Raw genomic sequence first — 15,442 nt, forward strand, 5'->3', positions numbered from 1 at the left:
GTGCCTTGCTTGCAGTCTGGGAGGCCTTCCTAAACCTGCCTTAAGGTTGTATTAAGATACTACACTTGCTAAGGCTTGTATGCTTGAGTGTGACTTCTGGCTGTTCCCTGAATTTCCACTATGTGAATGAAGTAGATCTGGTTTTGTGACCATCTTGGAACTTGACATTTTCAGATGGAATGTACAAACCAGCTTTACTTGTATCATTCCTGTGAAGCTTCAAACAAATGTAGGGTTCAAAGTGTTCTTACAAAGAAGCTTACTGTTTCTCATGAATTCTCCAGTACATTACCACTTTGGACACCTTTTCTTTCCTGTAGTAGCTTTTGCTCATGACCACTGTAAAGACTATGTTTATGTATGCATTTTCTCTGTGTGTGTTTCTTTATGCATTTTAAGATGGAAGTTTTGTCCTTGGATACCTGAATCCCTACTTAGACAATTAGAAATTGTTAAGTGTGCTAGTAGTTCACTGGACCCAGTTACGTATGTTTCTGCTAGATTATCTAAGTAGCGTGCGTATAATGCCCATTCAGTCCATTTTATGAACTGAAAGCACGTTTCCAGCCAAATGGAACATTGTAGAGTTAATGAAGCAAGATCTAATGGGTTTTAATCAGAGTCAAAACGTTTTGTATAAGATAAACTTGCACATTTTTACTGCAGAATTCTAGATTGTCAGTACTGGTGTCAGGAATGGAATAAGCACAGAAGCATGGCAGAAATTTATTCTTCCGTGTGATCACATAATTCCACACTTTCTAGCATAAATGGACTTTTTGCCAGGCTCCTGCAGAAACCCTTGTATATTTCCAGACAGCAAAGTGAGACTTTATGAAAGTGTCCCTCATGTGAAAATTTTGAGAACCCTTTAATCTCTTTACTTTTCCCTAGCTTCTGTTTATCTGAATTCTGTAATTTTAATGTATGATTTACAGATTAGATCCAGGATGCATAATCTGAACTCAATCCATGTAGGTTTATGATGCTTTGGGGGGTTTAGTGGACTTTTAAAAATAAACTGAATTACACTGTTTTTCTTTTATATCCTGCTAGTTGGGTACAGCAGGCAAAGTGAGCCGGAAGTGTGTAGCACTCTATTATATTTTAAGTTGGTGAAAACTAATGTTAACATGTTCTGAAATTACATCATAGGATTTTCCATGGGACTAGGAAGAGGTAAACTTTGTATGTCACACTAAGAGTTTCATTGAAATAATAATTTTAAAGGAATGGCTCTTAATAAGTAAAAAGTGCCAAGTCTTTTTACCTTCTGGGTCTCCCTACACTTGCACCTCAGGGTAATCCTTCCATCTCTCTCTTCAGGGCAAACAGGACAATGAAAACTCTTTCAGTCATTCTATATTGGTGCTGTGGCATATGATCTTCCTACTTGAGACTAGAAGAATAAGAGATTTCCATCACTCACAATGTTAACATTAGCAATATCAAGAAGTTCAATTTAGAAAATTTTTATTTTCAATGCCATAAATGGGAATCAAGCAAAATGTGTTTGGTTTGAGATGTTTATAGGTGAAAATTTGAGAAGACACTCAACGTAATTATAAATGGTTTGAGGTTGCCTAAGAACAGAATGCAGTTATTTCCACAGCTGTTGCCTGAAGGATGAGTTGTAGTATTTGGTGGTGCTTTGCAGATGTTTGATTCTACTTTCTGCTTTTGATTCTTCTTTTTATTGCTGCTGGTTTTGGTTGGGGTCTTTTTTGTTTTATTTTTGTTTTTTGTTTGTTTTTTTTTGTAAGGCAGTGGTCTGTTTGAAGGCCTGTGTTGACATTTTTTCTCCCTCCCACCATTTGGGAGAAGAAACAGATAATTGCACACACCAGTTGTGAAGAGTTGTCTTCAGAGTTGTGTTCCAGGTATGGTTATGCCCAAAGAACTAATTTATGAGGACTGTGTGCCTGTGGAACAAGAAATCTAAACACCAGATGTAGTGTACAGGAGTTCAGCGCTTAAAGACAATAAAGCCCAGGGTTTGCAGAAAGACTATTATTTGGTCTTGTAGTGCAATAGGTAATGCTTTGAAGTGAGCTATGTTTAGTCCTAGTATGTATTTTATTTTTGTTTTAAATGAGGTAAATGTAGATTCTAGGTTGCTCTATGGAAGAGGTAGGCTATTTGCTTTGTTTGCAAAGTCATAGCTTGCTCTCGAAATATTTAACATTTTCACATTTAACCTTGCCAGCCACATTCTCTGTTTTAGAAGCAAAGTTTTAAAATGGATAAACTATTCTTGAGATGTGGTTTGTGTGTGTTTAAAGTCTCAGAAGGGGTTTAACAATGTATCGTGTCCACTTTCCTTTATCAAGGACATCTGTTGTTCATTTATTAAAGCAAACTGCAGCTTGATCCTAACAGCTTTGTTACAAGACTTATGAAAGAGCTGTACTGGCCAGAACCATGTTTCCTACCTGCAATAACAAAAAAAAATAAACTAAAATAGAAATACCCCACCTATTAAGTAGGGCTGTATTCATGATGTTCATGTTGTAGTCTCCACATTTTTGTAGTAACTTTTTTTCTGAGACTGACAATAAGACTTCACATCAGTATGAACTATTACAACAAGAAGTAGTTTTCTTTCTGGTTAGCAAAGCTCCATCCACATAGACAGAGCATGTATTACAGTGTATCTGGTTCTTAGCATCCTTTGCTAAGGTCACTCTCAGGTACTTCATTCTTCTCACCTGTCCAGATCCAAAAACTATTGGCTCTCGATTCAAGGAAGACAGAGGACACTGACTATAGTCTGATGACTATGGAAGACACCCCTTTTTTTGCAGGACCTAGGATGACCCACACACACAGCTGTTACAGTTTGAATTGAATCTCTTGAGGCTGCATGAAAGCCTTCAACTCTATGACCTGCAGATAAACCCATCTAATCCATAACTTGCAATAAAGTAATATTCCATTTTTGCTGATACCTAGACCTAGAAAAAAGAGATATGCTATGAAGTCTCTACCACATTTGAAGTGTAAGTACAATATGTTGTTCTTTTCTGAGTCTTAACTTCAAGTAGAATTACACTTACAAAATGTCATGCTGCTTAATCATATTTTTTCTGCTGGTTTCATGATACAATCTGATGGATCAATATTCTAAGTTTTGCAAAAGGTGCAAGCAGTTTACACCATGCTAATAGTGAGCAATTGCTAGGCCAAGTCCTTTGTTTTTCTCAGGCTTTTGTTTGCAGGCCTGAGAATAAAGGTCAAAGTTTATCAGATATTCTGACTGGCTTTCCACATCCCCTTGATGTCTCCTGTTGGTGCAACCTCTATTTATCTGCCCAGAGCATGCACTTGAGAGCTTAATGATAACACCTGGCAAATATAACTGAATCTATTCTCTTTTTATCCCTTTGCACCAACTTCTAATCTCTGTGGCCTATTCTGAGATGTAATTCCAGAAATGACAAGTTTCTAGATGAAGGTGAGCATGGAACAGAGAAGAGGCTACAGACAATTCTCAGAAAGTTACCCTGCTCTCTGACATTCCGTAATGTTAAGATAGGCAGGCAATAAAACAAGGAAAACACCTGCTGTTCTTCAAAAGGAAGTCACTGCTGTAAGACATAATCTGCAAAGCCACTGGCCAATTTCTTTTACAAGTGCATTTCTTATCCACTGTGGGTGTGGGGGTTTATTCTTTTCTGCTTTGCAGGTACCTTTATGCATTAGGAAACATTTCTTGTTACTGCCATTCAGCTCATCCAAATTTTGTTTTCATGCTGTTGTAATGTCCCTACAGTCTGGGAATATGCTAGCTACACTACTAACCATCAGGGGTTTAATACGTTGTTTCTCTGTGTTGCAGTGAATGAGATACAGACTAAAAGCATCACTTTTAATAGGGCCACATATCCCTGAAAGTCTCAGGACAAGTGGAAAAGTCTATTTTTACACAACCTTTTATTAGTGCACATGTTAATTAAAGCAACAAAAATTCCATACATTTTCTCTGATAAGTATATTTTTCTGTATTTTTCCATCTCAGATATAAATGGCCAGTTATGATATGAAGTTCTCACTGAGAATCAGGTGTCAAAAGGCACTGTCACCTAGCTGCAGGACCAGCAGACCATCTTATTTTAGGATGTTAAATGCTAGCTGCTATACCTTGTTATTCTTTAACATCCTACAAAGAGGAAAACCTTCCCCAAAAAGCAGCATGGTATGTGCAAATTGGGTTGAAAGCTACATTTTAAATAACATGTGAAGTATAAAAATTTGAATAGGGAATATTTCTGTCTTTCAAAAGTAAATTTAAAATCTAATTTTTCTTTAAATGAATTGAACCACCCCAATACATATGATTAATCTATCCAGTGGTTATATACTTTACATAGATGGGTCTTAATAGATAGGTCTGAATTCTGGATTTAGTGGAATTAAGGCAAAGGTAGTCTACAGAAATAGCTGCACAATTGAGCGCTGTGTGCTGACAGAATCTGGATGTTTTAAAATTCTGACTTCATGGGGGAAGGATTGTCTTTTGAAAAAAGTTTCAGTTGTTAGTGGCATTCATATTGCAGCACATAAAATCATCTCTGTGAAGGGAGTTGTTTTGAATAGCAACTTCATAATAGTTGTATCATTGCCAGCCTTAGGATAACTTTTGATGTGCCTGTCTATGTATATTGGAAATGGGGGGGATTTTGTATACCAAGAAACCCTTTTAATAGCTGTTTTCTTCCTGATCTCATTGCTTGTGTGGTGATGCTACCTTAAGTGGCAACATGGAACACTTATCTAGTCCTTAAGGTCAAGTACTGAGCACCTCAGCCAGCATAATGAAGGTAACTAGACGACATAAAGTAATGTTTGCCAGCATTTCTATTAGTCTTAATGTGTTACTGTCTAAGTAACACTCAGTAATGGAACACACCCTATGAGTGTTTCACAGTTACTTACCCTTTCGTTTATTGTCACTTCTGGCTAATTCTTTTTGAGTGATGTGGTTTTGCATTCATTGTTCACCTCACTGGAGCCAGGAAGAGTTATTACAAAGCAGGATATGACTTTGAAGTTGAAAGCATGAACCAAAACAGAGCATCTCATTGCCCTAAACTGCTACTGCAACTCTGATGCATATAAGAAGGCGAAAGTTTTTTGTTTTGTTTTTTTTTTTTTGGTTGGTTGGTTTTTTTTTAGTTGGTGTGTGTCCTGATTTAGGCTGGGATAGAGCTAATTTTCTTCCCAGTAGCTGCTGCAGTGCTGTGTTTTGGCTTTAGTCTGAGAATAATGCTGATACCACACTGATGTTTTAGTTGGTGCTCAGTAGTGCTTACACTGATCAAGAACTTTTCAGTCTCCCGTGCTCTGCCAGTGAGGAGGAGTACAGGAAACCAGAAGGAAGCAGACACAGGACACGGGACATGAACTAGCCAAGGGGATGCCTGGTATATAAACTAGGTGGAGTTGTCTCACTGCTCAAAGACAGGCTGGGAATTGGTCAGCAGGTAGTGAGCAACTGTATTGTGCAGCACTTGTCTCTCTTGGGTTTTATGTTGTTGCCTCTCACACACTTTTCCCCCTCATATTATTATAATAATTTATGTTATTATTGTCGTTGTTACTATTGTTATTATTACTTAATTTTAATTATTAAACCATTCTTATCTCAGCCCATAGGTTTTACCTTTTTCCAATTGTCCTCCTCATCTCACTTAGAAGTGGGGAGGGAAGAGGGAGTAAGCGAGTAGCTGTGTGGTAGTTAGCTGTCTCCTGGGGTATATATGGCAGTATATAAATAGCACTTTCATGGAGAACAGATATATACCAAGTTTTAGAAAATCTTTCCTGTGCTTTTGAACAAAAAATAAAGGGTCACAGAATATACTTGGCATTGGTGGTCACTGAATGCCTTTTGGTTTGTGACAATACTTTGTAGCAGCATATTTTTTAGTAAGAATATCCTTTATTGTACAGTTTCAATAAATTTGGGCAATAGATTTTCGTTTGGGTGGGGATTTTTATTTTGTTTTTATATTTTGGTTTGGTTTTTTGGTGGTCGGAAGGAAGTAAATACTATGCAAAAGTGCATAGTCCTTTTCCATAGCATTCACATAGACATAGATGCAGAATTGAATCCTAACTCTGGAAGTTTCACAGGCAACAGGTTCTCTCTCAGCTCTTTCCACTTGTTCTGTTCATGCATGGAACTGAAGGCCTGTTTTACTTCAGCAGACTTTTCCAGGAAGGCTCTAAGCAGTTGACGAATCCAGACAAAAACTCAGAAGTCATGTTTGTGGTAATGCAATGGTTATTTGCTGCTTGCTGTCAATTTTCCACTTGTTAATGTTGTAGAGCAAGTAAAGAAAAGCTGTAGCCTCACTGGGACTGGCAATACTCACACAGGCCAAGCTGTAAATAAAGGTTATAGCCTTCTGCTGCTGGGCATTAAATAAGCAGATAAATTTCCTTTTGCTGTAGATTTATTCAAGGCAGATGTTTTTAAGTGAGCTCTGGGAAGGTTAGGGAGGAATATAAAACCTGCTGCAGTTCTGGAATTGATCCATCAGGATCAAAACCTACTAACCAGTGATTTGTTTAAGGGTCCCTGACACTTTTATGGCAAGCCTAAGTATTTCAGAGAGGGCTGGCTCAGTTTGAAACACATTCCAAACCTAAACCTGAAATTAATCCTTGCAACAGACCAATTCTGTAAACTTCTGCTTTCTCATCATGTAATTCTTGACAAAAAAAAAAAGAAAAATATATGGACTTTAGGAAGGTAATGACACAACTTTTTGAAAGGAAATGGCATGCTAGTCAGCTGTGTTTGTAGTTTTCTGTGTGGCATTTCCTCTGTAGAGAGGTGTGGATGAGCAAAACAATACAGACACAGCAAATATAAAATACACACACGGAAGAAATGGGGAGATACTTAGTGTAGGCTCATCATGTGATACTGGAAGGGCATGTATAATGGTCTACCAGAGCTTAAATGGTCAAGCAAAAAATGGCCTTGCGTGGTCCAAGAGGGACATAAGAATATGATAAAATGAAAAGTGGGAGGAAGGTGTTTCTCACTGCTTCAGCCTTAATTGTTCCCTGGGATAAGTGATGGAAGGTTTATGTTTGGGAGCTTTGAAGCTGGATTGAGCAATACATAGAAAACCAGAAGGAATGATTGTGAAATGGAAAAAATAGTAAAAATATTAGGTGACATTTGATTGATTACTTGAATTCACAGGCCAGAATTTAAACAGCTATAAATAGATATCGACAGACTAATGATAATAAAAATGTTATAATGTAATATGCTGAAAAGGTGGTTCTTTCTTCACACCAATTCTGCTACTCTGTCATTTTAGTGTATTTTATTACTTGAAATACTAATTTCAAAGCCATTTTGCCTCAAATATTTAATATTCAAGGAAATCTTAATATCCAGTGAAGTAAATGAGAGGTAGAAACTCTATTTGAATACACTCTCTGGTTTTGGGTAAATCACTTAATCTCTCCATTGATTTCTTAATCTAAAATGAAAGGATAGGTAGGAGGACATCGACAAATTAATAGTACGAAAAGGTTCTTTGGTACAAGTCACTTTCTGTACCAGTGAGCACATTACCAATTAACCAGTTACACTATCATAAAAATCTCATACTGGCACTTCACAATCCCTTTTTCTGAATATGAGGTGTGCTGAGAAAGATATTCCTGGGCACCTGACCTCTGAGTAAGAATTACACCAATATGCTGGAATAACATTAGGGGTCATGGTTGAGTGGAAGCTGCAGTTTTTCAGAAAGCACAGGAAAGAAAAGGCATGGTCACAAAGAGCTTTAGAAAAATGCTGTGGTCTTTTAAAATAATGGTTGACTCCCCATTGTACGAGATCCCACAATGTATTCTTCATAGCACATGGCTCTTAACTTAGGTAAAGATAGACTCAGAAAGAACTTCAGAAGTTTGTACCAGAAAGGGGAAGTTTCTCCAGCTTATTCAGCATATTAATGCTCTTGGCAACCATTAACGGCCTCTCTCTATATATGTATTGAGTAAGTAGTGCCAGGAAGAAGGGGTCCCACATCACTGATGAAATTAATTTGTCTGAACTGATACCCAAGGAATTAAAGGAAAGAGAAAAATATCTGACAGCTGTAGGTTAAGTTCTAACAAACAGATGAGAAACCCAGCTGGAGTGAGGTAGGGCTGGATTAAAAATGAAAGGATTTGAAATAAGAGAACCTAAGAATGGGTAAGGTTGTTTGGCTTAAAGGTTGTAATTTGGAAAGTAAGTTTTGTGCAGTCAGGAGAAAGCAGAGCTGAAATGTGGATTGAAACTGAGATGGGAATGGTGGGAGGAATTTGCCCATGCCACAGCCAAGCTTGCCTCAAATCAGGACAGATCATCAATATTTTGCCCACCTGGAGGTTGAAGGGACTTCCTGTTTTGATATTGTAGTTCAGAACGCAACAGTGCTCCTTTCCCAGTGAGCAAACACAGCCACAACTATTACTCATCCTAGCTCATCTTGATCCACTCAGTTACTTCATGTAGGCAAAAGATCAAAGAGTCAAAAGATGGAAAGCTAATATATCAGAGTGGGAGAATAGAAAAAAGGGGGAAACACTGTAACCAGGTGTTGTTATGACTGGGGAAGTGTGCTAACAGTTAACACATACTAAAACAATCCTCAAAGAGGATGGCATCTCATCCTATAAAACAGAGGAAGAATCTGTGTCTGAAGAGTTTTTTCTTTGGTGGAAACTGGTGTATATCTGTTTTTCCCATTTTTTTTTTATGAAAGAAACACATATGCTCATCAGGTTTCAACAGCTCCTCTGAAATCAATAACTCAGTTCTCAGTTATACCAACTGAGAACCTGCATGCAAATCTAAAGGTATCGTTAATGCCACAGCAAGCAAGGATATATTAATATGATTACACTTTAATGAGAACAGGACTCGTTCATTTTGTTGAAAACTCCTCTTTGAGCTATGAGTAGACCACAAAGCTCTTTCAGGAGTGTGTTTGTGTGACTACATCCAGGTCTTTATAGTCCCCCTGCCACCATAACATGAGAATGACCACTAATGACACTTTCTCAAATTGCAAATCCTTGTCTTCTGCTTTTAAATATCAAGACAAAATTTGGTATGTGTCTGCAATTCTTGCCTGTATATTGTCAGGAGCTACTGTATCTCAGCACATCTGAAAACTGGATGGCTCCATACAAATTTACAATATAAGCCTAGTCCTTGACAACAGTACTTGCAATTTTTGGTCTAGGCATCTTGCAATCTTGCATACTTCGAGGTACTGTAGCACTACTGCCCTTGAGTTGCAGAACAATGGGGACGAGGTGTCAGGATTCTTCATTGGCACTATCACGGTGTTTCTGCAGATAAACCATTCTAGTGGGAAACTTTTCTGTGTAGGTATCTATGCCTAATAGATAATAATAATCATAAGACTGTCCCTAGTCTTATGATTTAAAAGAGTTTATGATTTATCCAAAAGTTTTTTCATTTCATTATGTTTTGCCATTTGGCTTGCAGAGCATATGTGTTTAACAGCTCCTGTGTCAAGAACTTTCCACTGCCTTGCTAAATGTCCAACATTTCTTCCTAATACCATCATCTGCTATATCTTTCTCCACTCTCACATCTTTCCAGGTCAGAGGCTACCCTGAGCCTCAGATCACGTGGTACAGAAATGGGCATCCTGTCGTAGAGGGAGACCATTACATTGTGGATCACAGCATTCGGGGGATATTCAGCTTGGTAATCAAAGGTGTACAGGAAGTTGATGGTGGTAAATACACCTGTGAGGCTGCAAATGATGGTGGGGTTCGTCAAGTAACTGTGGAACTGACAGTGGAAGGTAAGAGGATACTTACACTGTAGTTGGGATGATTATAGAGTTTAATTAATGAACAAGCAGTGTTAAACTCTGGTTAAAATCACAGCTGTACACATATGTTTTCTCACTAGTACAAGAGTAAGATTCATTAACTGCATTTCACAGTTTAAGGAACTGTGCAGGGAACTGCATGTCCCCTACATACATACATGTAGTATAGATACTACATATCTATACAGCTAGATAAAGTGTGTGTTAGGTTTCAGATGTGTATAGTGATGGCTAGGTAACAAAAGAGATAGTTTTAAAGACTTTGCTTCAAACCTTGTAATTTTTGTGAAAGCCACCACTAAGGACAGGAACAAAAGCCTGGAAAGTTAGGATTTTCTCTCAGGCATTAAAAGCTGTGCTGATCTTGGTTGTTTCACAGCCTATCAGATAAGCGCACTGAGGCAATAGGTTTTTGGAGTTCTCCATGCATACTTGTATTTGCTAAGCTGAAAGCCTGGTTGTAATTGCATGCTTAATGTCACACAGGAAACAGCCAAGATCAAACCCAGGAATTTTTAAGGGAACATCTGCATATTAGATAGTTGCAAACTGCCAAATCTGAAATTTACAGAGTGACACAAAAGCAGAGACAGATGGAAGTAAGTTGTACATCTTCTCCCTATGCAATTTGATCATGTCAGAGATCTGCTGAGTATCAAAGCTCGTCAAGGCACAAGGTTGTGTTGAATTTTTGAAGCAAAGTAAAAATCCACAGTGGTCCTGAAACAATCAGCATTTGGATTTGTTCAGAGTCAAAATCTCTGACAGGTATCCTTGAAGTACATACTGAAATATGCAATAGAACTGGCATGATTGTTACTGTCTTCTGTTGTAAAAATTATACAAAATCTTTTTTCCCCCTCATTTTAAGTTGTGATAACTTTTATGAGTGACAACTTGCATGGAGGTGGCAGATTTTTTCAAGCTGTTTTTATGCCAGTTTTTCGAGCATGAGCTTTGCTGCAGTTTAAAAGCAATTCCATGGCAGTAACCAATGACCAAATTTCTCCGTTTTTAAGAATTACATGGTCTTTATTCTAAAAATGCCTTTCATGTCTCAAGATAGTAAAGCACAGACTTTTTCTGTTCTCAGCAAAGCTATCTATGTGGGGCTGACTGCTACTGGAAAAATGAGTGATGGAAACACAATCTAATCTTTTCATCCTGCATGGCTGTCCTAGCTGACAGTAATGCAGATTTTTATAAGGCTCTCAAACAGGGCTTTTTCTTTTCACAGTTATTAGCGCTGGTTGTTTCATGCTGCCACTCTAGATCTCTCCCAGGTCACAACCCGGTTTTAATGTGCCAAAGCTATTATGAATTCTGTGTGCAGTAGATGGCGCTGAGCCTACACTTCTTAAGCATCAACTTGTTGCTCACATCAGCACGCATCATGAACAGCTGCTCTTCAAAAAGAATCATTTTACAGAAAAGGTAGTCTGGGCTAGCACAGGACTCAAAAACAAATAAAGTACGAGCTCTTTCAAAGTCCAAAAGCCTTTTTTTTTTTTTTTTTTTTTTCATTTTTGCCATCTTAATTTGACTTAGTGCTGCACTGTACAAACCAGACACAGTGTTTCACTTGTTTAAACATGCTTTTGCATGACTAATCGGCAGTGCTGTTACTGCTGAGGCCAAGGGTTAGATGGCAAATCTGCTAAAACTTGGTTTTGAAATCGGAGAGCCTAATTTTGGATTACAGATGACATAACCTGATACTGCAGGTGTTGCATTCCTCCTTTATGTTTAAAACCTGGAGAAAAGCATATTTTACATAGTTTTTAGTATCTGTAATTCCCAGTGGTCTTGAGAAGATTTCTGACTTCCTTGTCTTTTTGTCCTATGCTTACAGGAAATTTCTTGAAGAAATACAGCCTGCCATCCAGTGCCAAAACCCTAGGGTAAGAAGTCCACTGTTTTTTGATATTGTTTAACAGACACCTAAATATTTTTTGGTAGGAAAATAAGAAAAATAACTCTTTACAGAGAATAACCACTTTTCCCCATTTTAAGTGCCTCTTGCATTTGTCTCAATGAATTTGAAGGCCTGTCAAAAGGGTTGAATTCTTGTCCAGTTCTCAGTAATTCGTCACTGGAAACGTATCCCCAAGGCTCCCTACCTATGCAAAAATCTGAGGCAATGGAGGAAAGCAAAGCCTGGTGGTTGATGACTCAGTTCTGCACAGCACTGCATTGAAACAGAGTAACTGCTTGGTGTGATTTCTCACATGTGTGAAATGGGGATAGCAAGAATGGCTGGCCTCTCAGAGGCAGGGCAGTTCCAGCTACAGTACCATCTGAAAACAAGTATTTTGATGTTTGTGAACTCAAATGCTTTCCAACTTCCCATTTATCCCAAGAAGAATAGCTACTATGAGAGCTACTGCAGTAAAATGGAGCAGTTTGGTACAGCTATTGCCCCCTCATACTGACAGGAGTTAATTTGCCTGAAAACAGAACATTCTGCTGGTATCTTCAGTGTTACACCCTCCCCTGCTGCAACACTGCAACCGCTTTTCTCTGCTTCCTGATATTCAGAAATCCTTCTGCACATCTTCCATGACCTGACAGTTTCCTTACAAAGCCAGAGCAAATACTGTTTCAAAAGTCATCAGTAAGAAATAAAAGCAACTGAAATTAGCATTCTCTCACATACAGCTGAAGTATTTCTGGCAATACAGTGGGTAAACTGCATTCTGGAAGAAAGAATTGTTCCAGTTTGGAGTAACTGTTAGCAAGAACGAATTGATGGGGAGCTCTGCACTGGCACACAGAAAAACCTTCTTGCTGCCATGTGCATTCTGCACTTCAGTAAGCATTTACAATTAAGTAAATGGCACTGTTTTAAAAGCCCCAGGCCTAATTCTTCCAACAGCTGAATTCATTTCTTTACAAGTAGCTTGAATTTAAGCAGAATTATTTCTGATTTATATTCCTGGAACTGAGTTACCCTGGATGTAGACAAAAATACATGTTTCTGATTATGCCAGTGATAGCATGCAGATAGTTAAAACTCCAGATTTTGTCATTGATATGGATATTGTTTGTGTATGGTTTGAATTTTAAAATTAATTGAAATTAAAGCAGCGAAAATAGTAAGTGAAATGGACTCATCAGGAAGGCTTTTACATGTTAGGCTGTATTGCAAATGTGCTACAGAAATACACACATGCTAAATAATGAAAGCAAGAAAGGACAGTTGAGGTTGCTGTTAGGTTTTGTTATACCGTCAAACTTTTTGAAGCACTATCCTAATCAATTGCATTGCATGAATTTAGAGGGATTGTCTTCATTTTTCATTCTCATGCAGCTTACTCCTATTCAGTACTAATAATATTATGGCATGGAAGTTTATGTCTTACCTAAACAGGGAGGAGAAAAAAGAAAAATAAAAAATACACATTTAATTTTTTGTATTTCTAGGAAACAGCCGTAATGCTTCAGGCTAGCGAATAGCTGATGTTCTTTTAATATGTTAGTATATGTGTATAGATACATAAACATAGAAACACCACCTAAAGATGGTCACTAAAATACTTCTTTAATATGCATTTATGCTCTTCTTTAATGTTAACATGATGAAGATGACATTAAAAACTATCAGGTATTTAATTATATTATGAAGTATTTTCCATTTTAGCGTATTACAGTCATCCTTCCCTCCCAAGACTTTCTTCTGGTCCTCTTGTCCATGTAAATGCTTTCATTATGGTATCATCTCTTACTTAGAAACCTCGAGCTGCCTCTATGGCAACCATCGTTTCTTGGCAGCACCTTGGACTATGGCGAGGCGGTCTATTAGTATCTGACACCTGGTAGAAATGGTGAGGTATTGGCACATCTTATTTGCATGTGGTAAAAGGCCATCTGGAAAAGAAGGTCTTGAAAATGGTACAGTTTGCTTGAAATTAAAAGTAAAAAAAATTAAAAATAAAAATAAAGAAATCACCATCTGCCATCTGCTAATGTGCGTCTTTGTTGTAGCAGGGCTTCAGAGCAAAGAGTGTTTCCTTTGACATTACATACCTGAAGTTGCACCTCTTTTTTTTCTTGTTATAATGCTGCTTGATGTTATATGTTTTATGGCTTTTTAACTGAGGGGTTTGGACTGCAGTCACCAATGTCACTCTGGTTTCATTCCCCATGTCATTTCTCAGCTGTGCCACCCATGTAAGTAGAGCTGGGCATTTACACTTAACAGATATTCACCTAGGATGGGTGTACTTTGCTCTTGTGCTTTTTTCATATTTGCTTTGTAAAGAGGGCAGTGAATGAGATTTCAAACAGAAGCCTCCTCCAAACTAAAAATCTTTACCAGAACATGTCAGAAATGTTGCAAAACCAGGTTGCTGATTCATAAATCAGGAATTATAGTGTCATTGCACTTTAAGTCAAAAGAAATTACATGACAAAGAACAGGCAACAGTGAACAAATATTCACAAATAATCTAGTAGGAGGTAACTAAGAAACAGGAAAAAACCAGAGATGCAGTGCTTCAGTGTTTCCTATCATTTGGTTTGTCCAGCTCTGCTTATAAGCAGCTGAAAGTGTCCCCAAGATTGCTATGTGAGTCATGTGTATGTTGGATGAGGGTGTGCAGCATCATACTTTTTGGTTGCATGAGGAATCAAGATCAGTCATCACCAGCATTTCCATTTCTTCCAGTGGCCAAAAAACGTACTGTATAACTAAATCTTGATTACCACCAATTACATACCCTTATTGGCAGACTGATTGGTCTGAAATGCTTCTTGAAGTGTGCTCTAACCACAACAGCTTCCAGTTCTCTGTAAAACCAGGATGTCGATTGCCTTTCCAGGGGAAGACTTAATGTTCCATCTGTGGAGCATAGGCCAAGCATCTGGGGAGAGAGTCCACCCAAGTTTGCTACAAAACCCAATAGAGTTGTTGTGCGTGAAGGCCAAACAGGCAAATTCTCATGTAAAATAACAGGACGACCTCAGCCTCAAGTAACTTGGTTTAAGGTATGTTTTCTCCAAAAAATAATTTTTTTTTTCTCATTTGAAATGTTCTGACTTAAAAGGATGAAATGCACTTGTCACTGCAATTTATCATGGTGAGAATTTATATGTAAGGAGAGCCATATTCTTCCAAATTTTTATGCTGAACAAACACATAAAAGTAATAGTGTTCCTTTTCAGTATAAACTTCTCCCTTGTCTGTGTCACTGCTGAACATATTTGTACAAAAAAAAGAAATCATCTGAAAGCACCAAACAAGATCCAGGTATCTTATAAGAAGTAGCAGGTATGGGACATACCTGCCCAAAGATCTTACTAACTAGATAAGAGAAATAGGCAAAGGATAGGAAATGTGAATATTATCATCCTCTCTGTTTTATGGAGGTCGGTGGGAATTTAATGCTTTGACTGTGGTTAAAGAGGGGTTTCTGACAGCTGTGAAATTTACAGCTGTATTTCTCAAGATCCATGTCAGTGTCCCTTTAATAAACTGCTTTTTCTGTATCATTCACATTGTGTTTTATCTGTACAATAGAGTGAAGATGATGTTTGCAAAGAAGTTACATTTA

General features: G+C 37.8%; 1 protein-coding gene across 1 annotated transcript in view; it reads left to right on the top strand.

Moving 5' to 3' along the window:
- MYLK (myosin light chain kinase) overlaps positions 1–15,442 on the top strand; it is a 159,932-nt gene that overhangs the window by 21,299 nt on the left and 123,191 nt on the right. The window contains exons 2-4 of the mRNA XM_031053069.2: positions 9,653–9,860; positions 11,743–11,791; positions 14,711–14,876. Of these exons, the coding sequence (XP_030908929.1) occupies positions 9,653–9,860; positions 11,743–11,791; positions 14,711–14,876 (423 nt within the window). The remainder of the gene's footprint in view (positions 1–9,652; positions 9,861–11,742; positions 11,792–14,710; positions 14,877–15,442) is intronic.

The sequence above is a fragment of the Melopsittacus undulatus genome, chromosome 4 (genome assembly GCF_012275295.1).
Source record: "Melopsittacus undulatus isolate bMelUnd1 chromosome 4, bMelUnd1.mat.Z, whole genome shotgun sequence".
Taxonomy (NCBI): domain Eukaryota; kingdom Metazoa; phylum Chordata; class Aves; order Psittaciformes; family Psittaculidae; genus Melopsittacus; species Melopsittacus undulatus.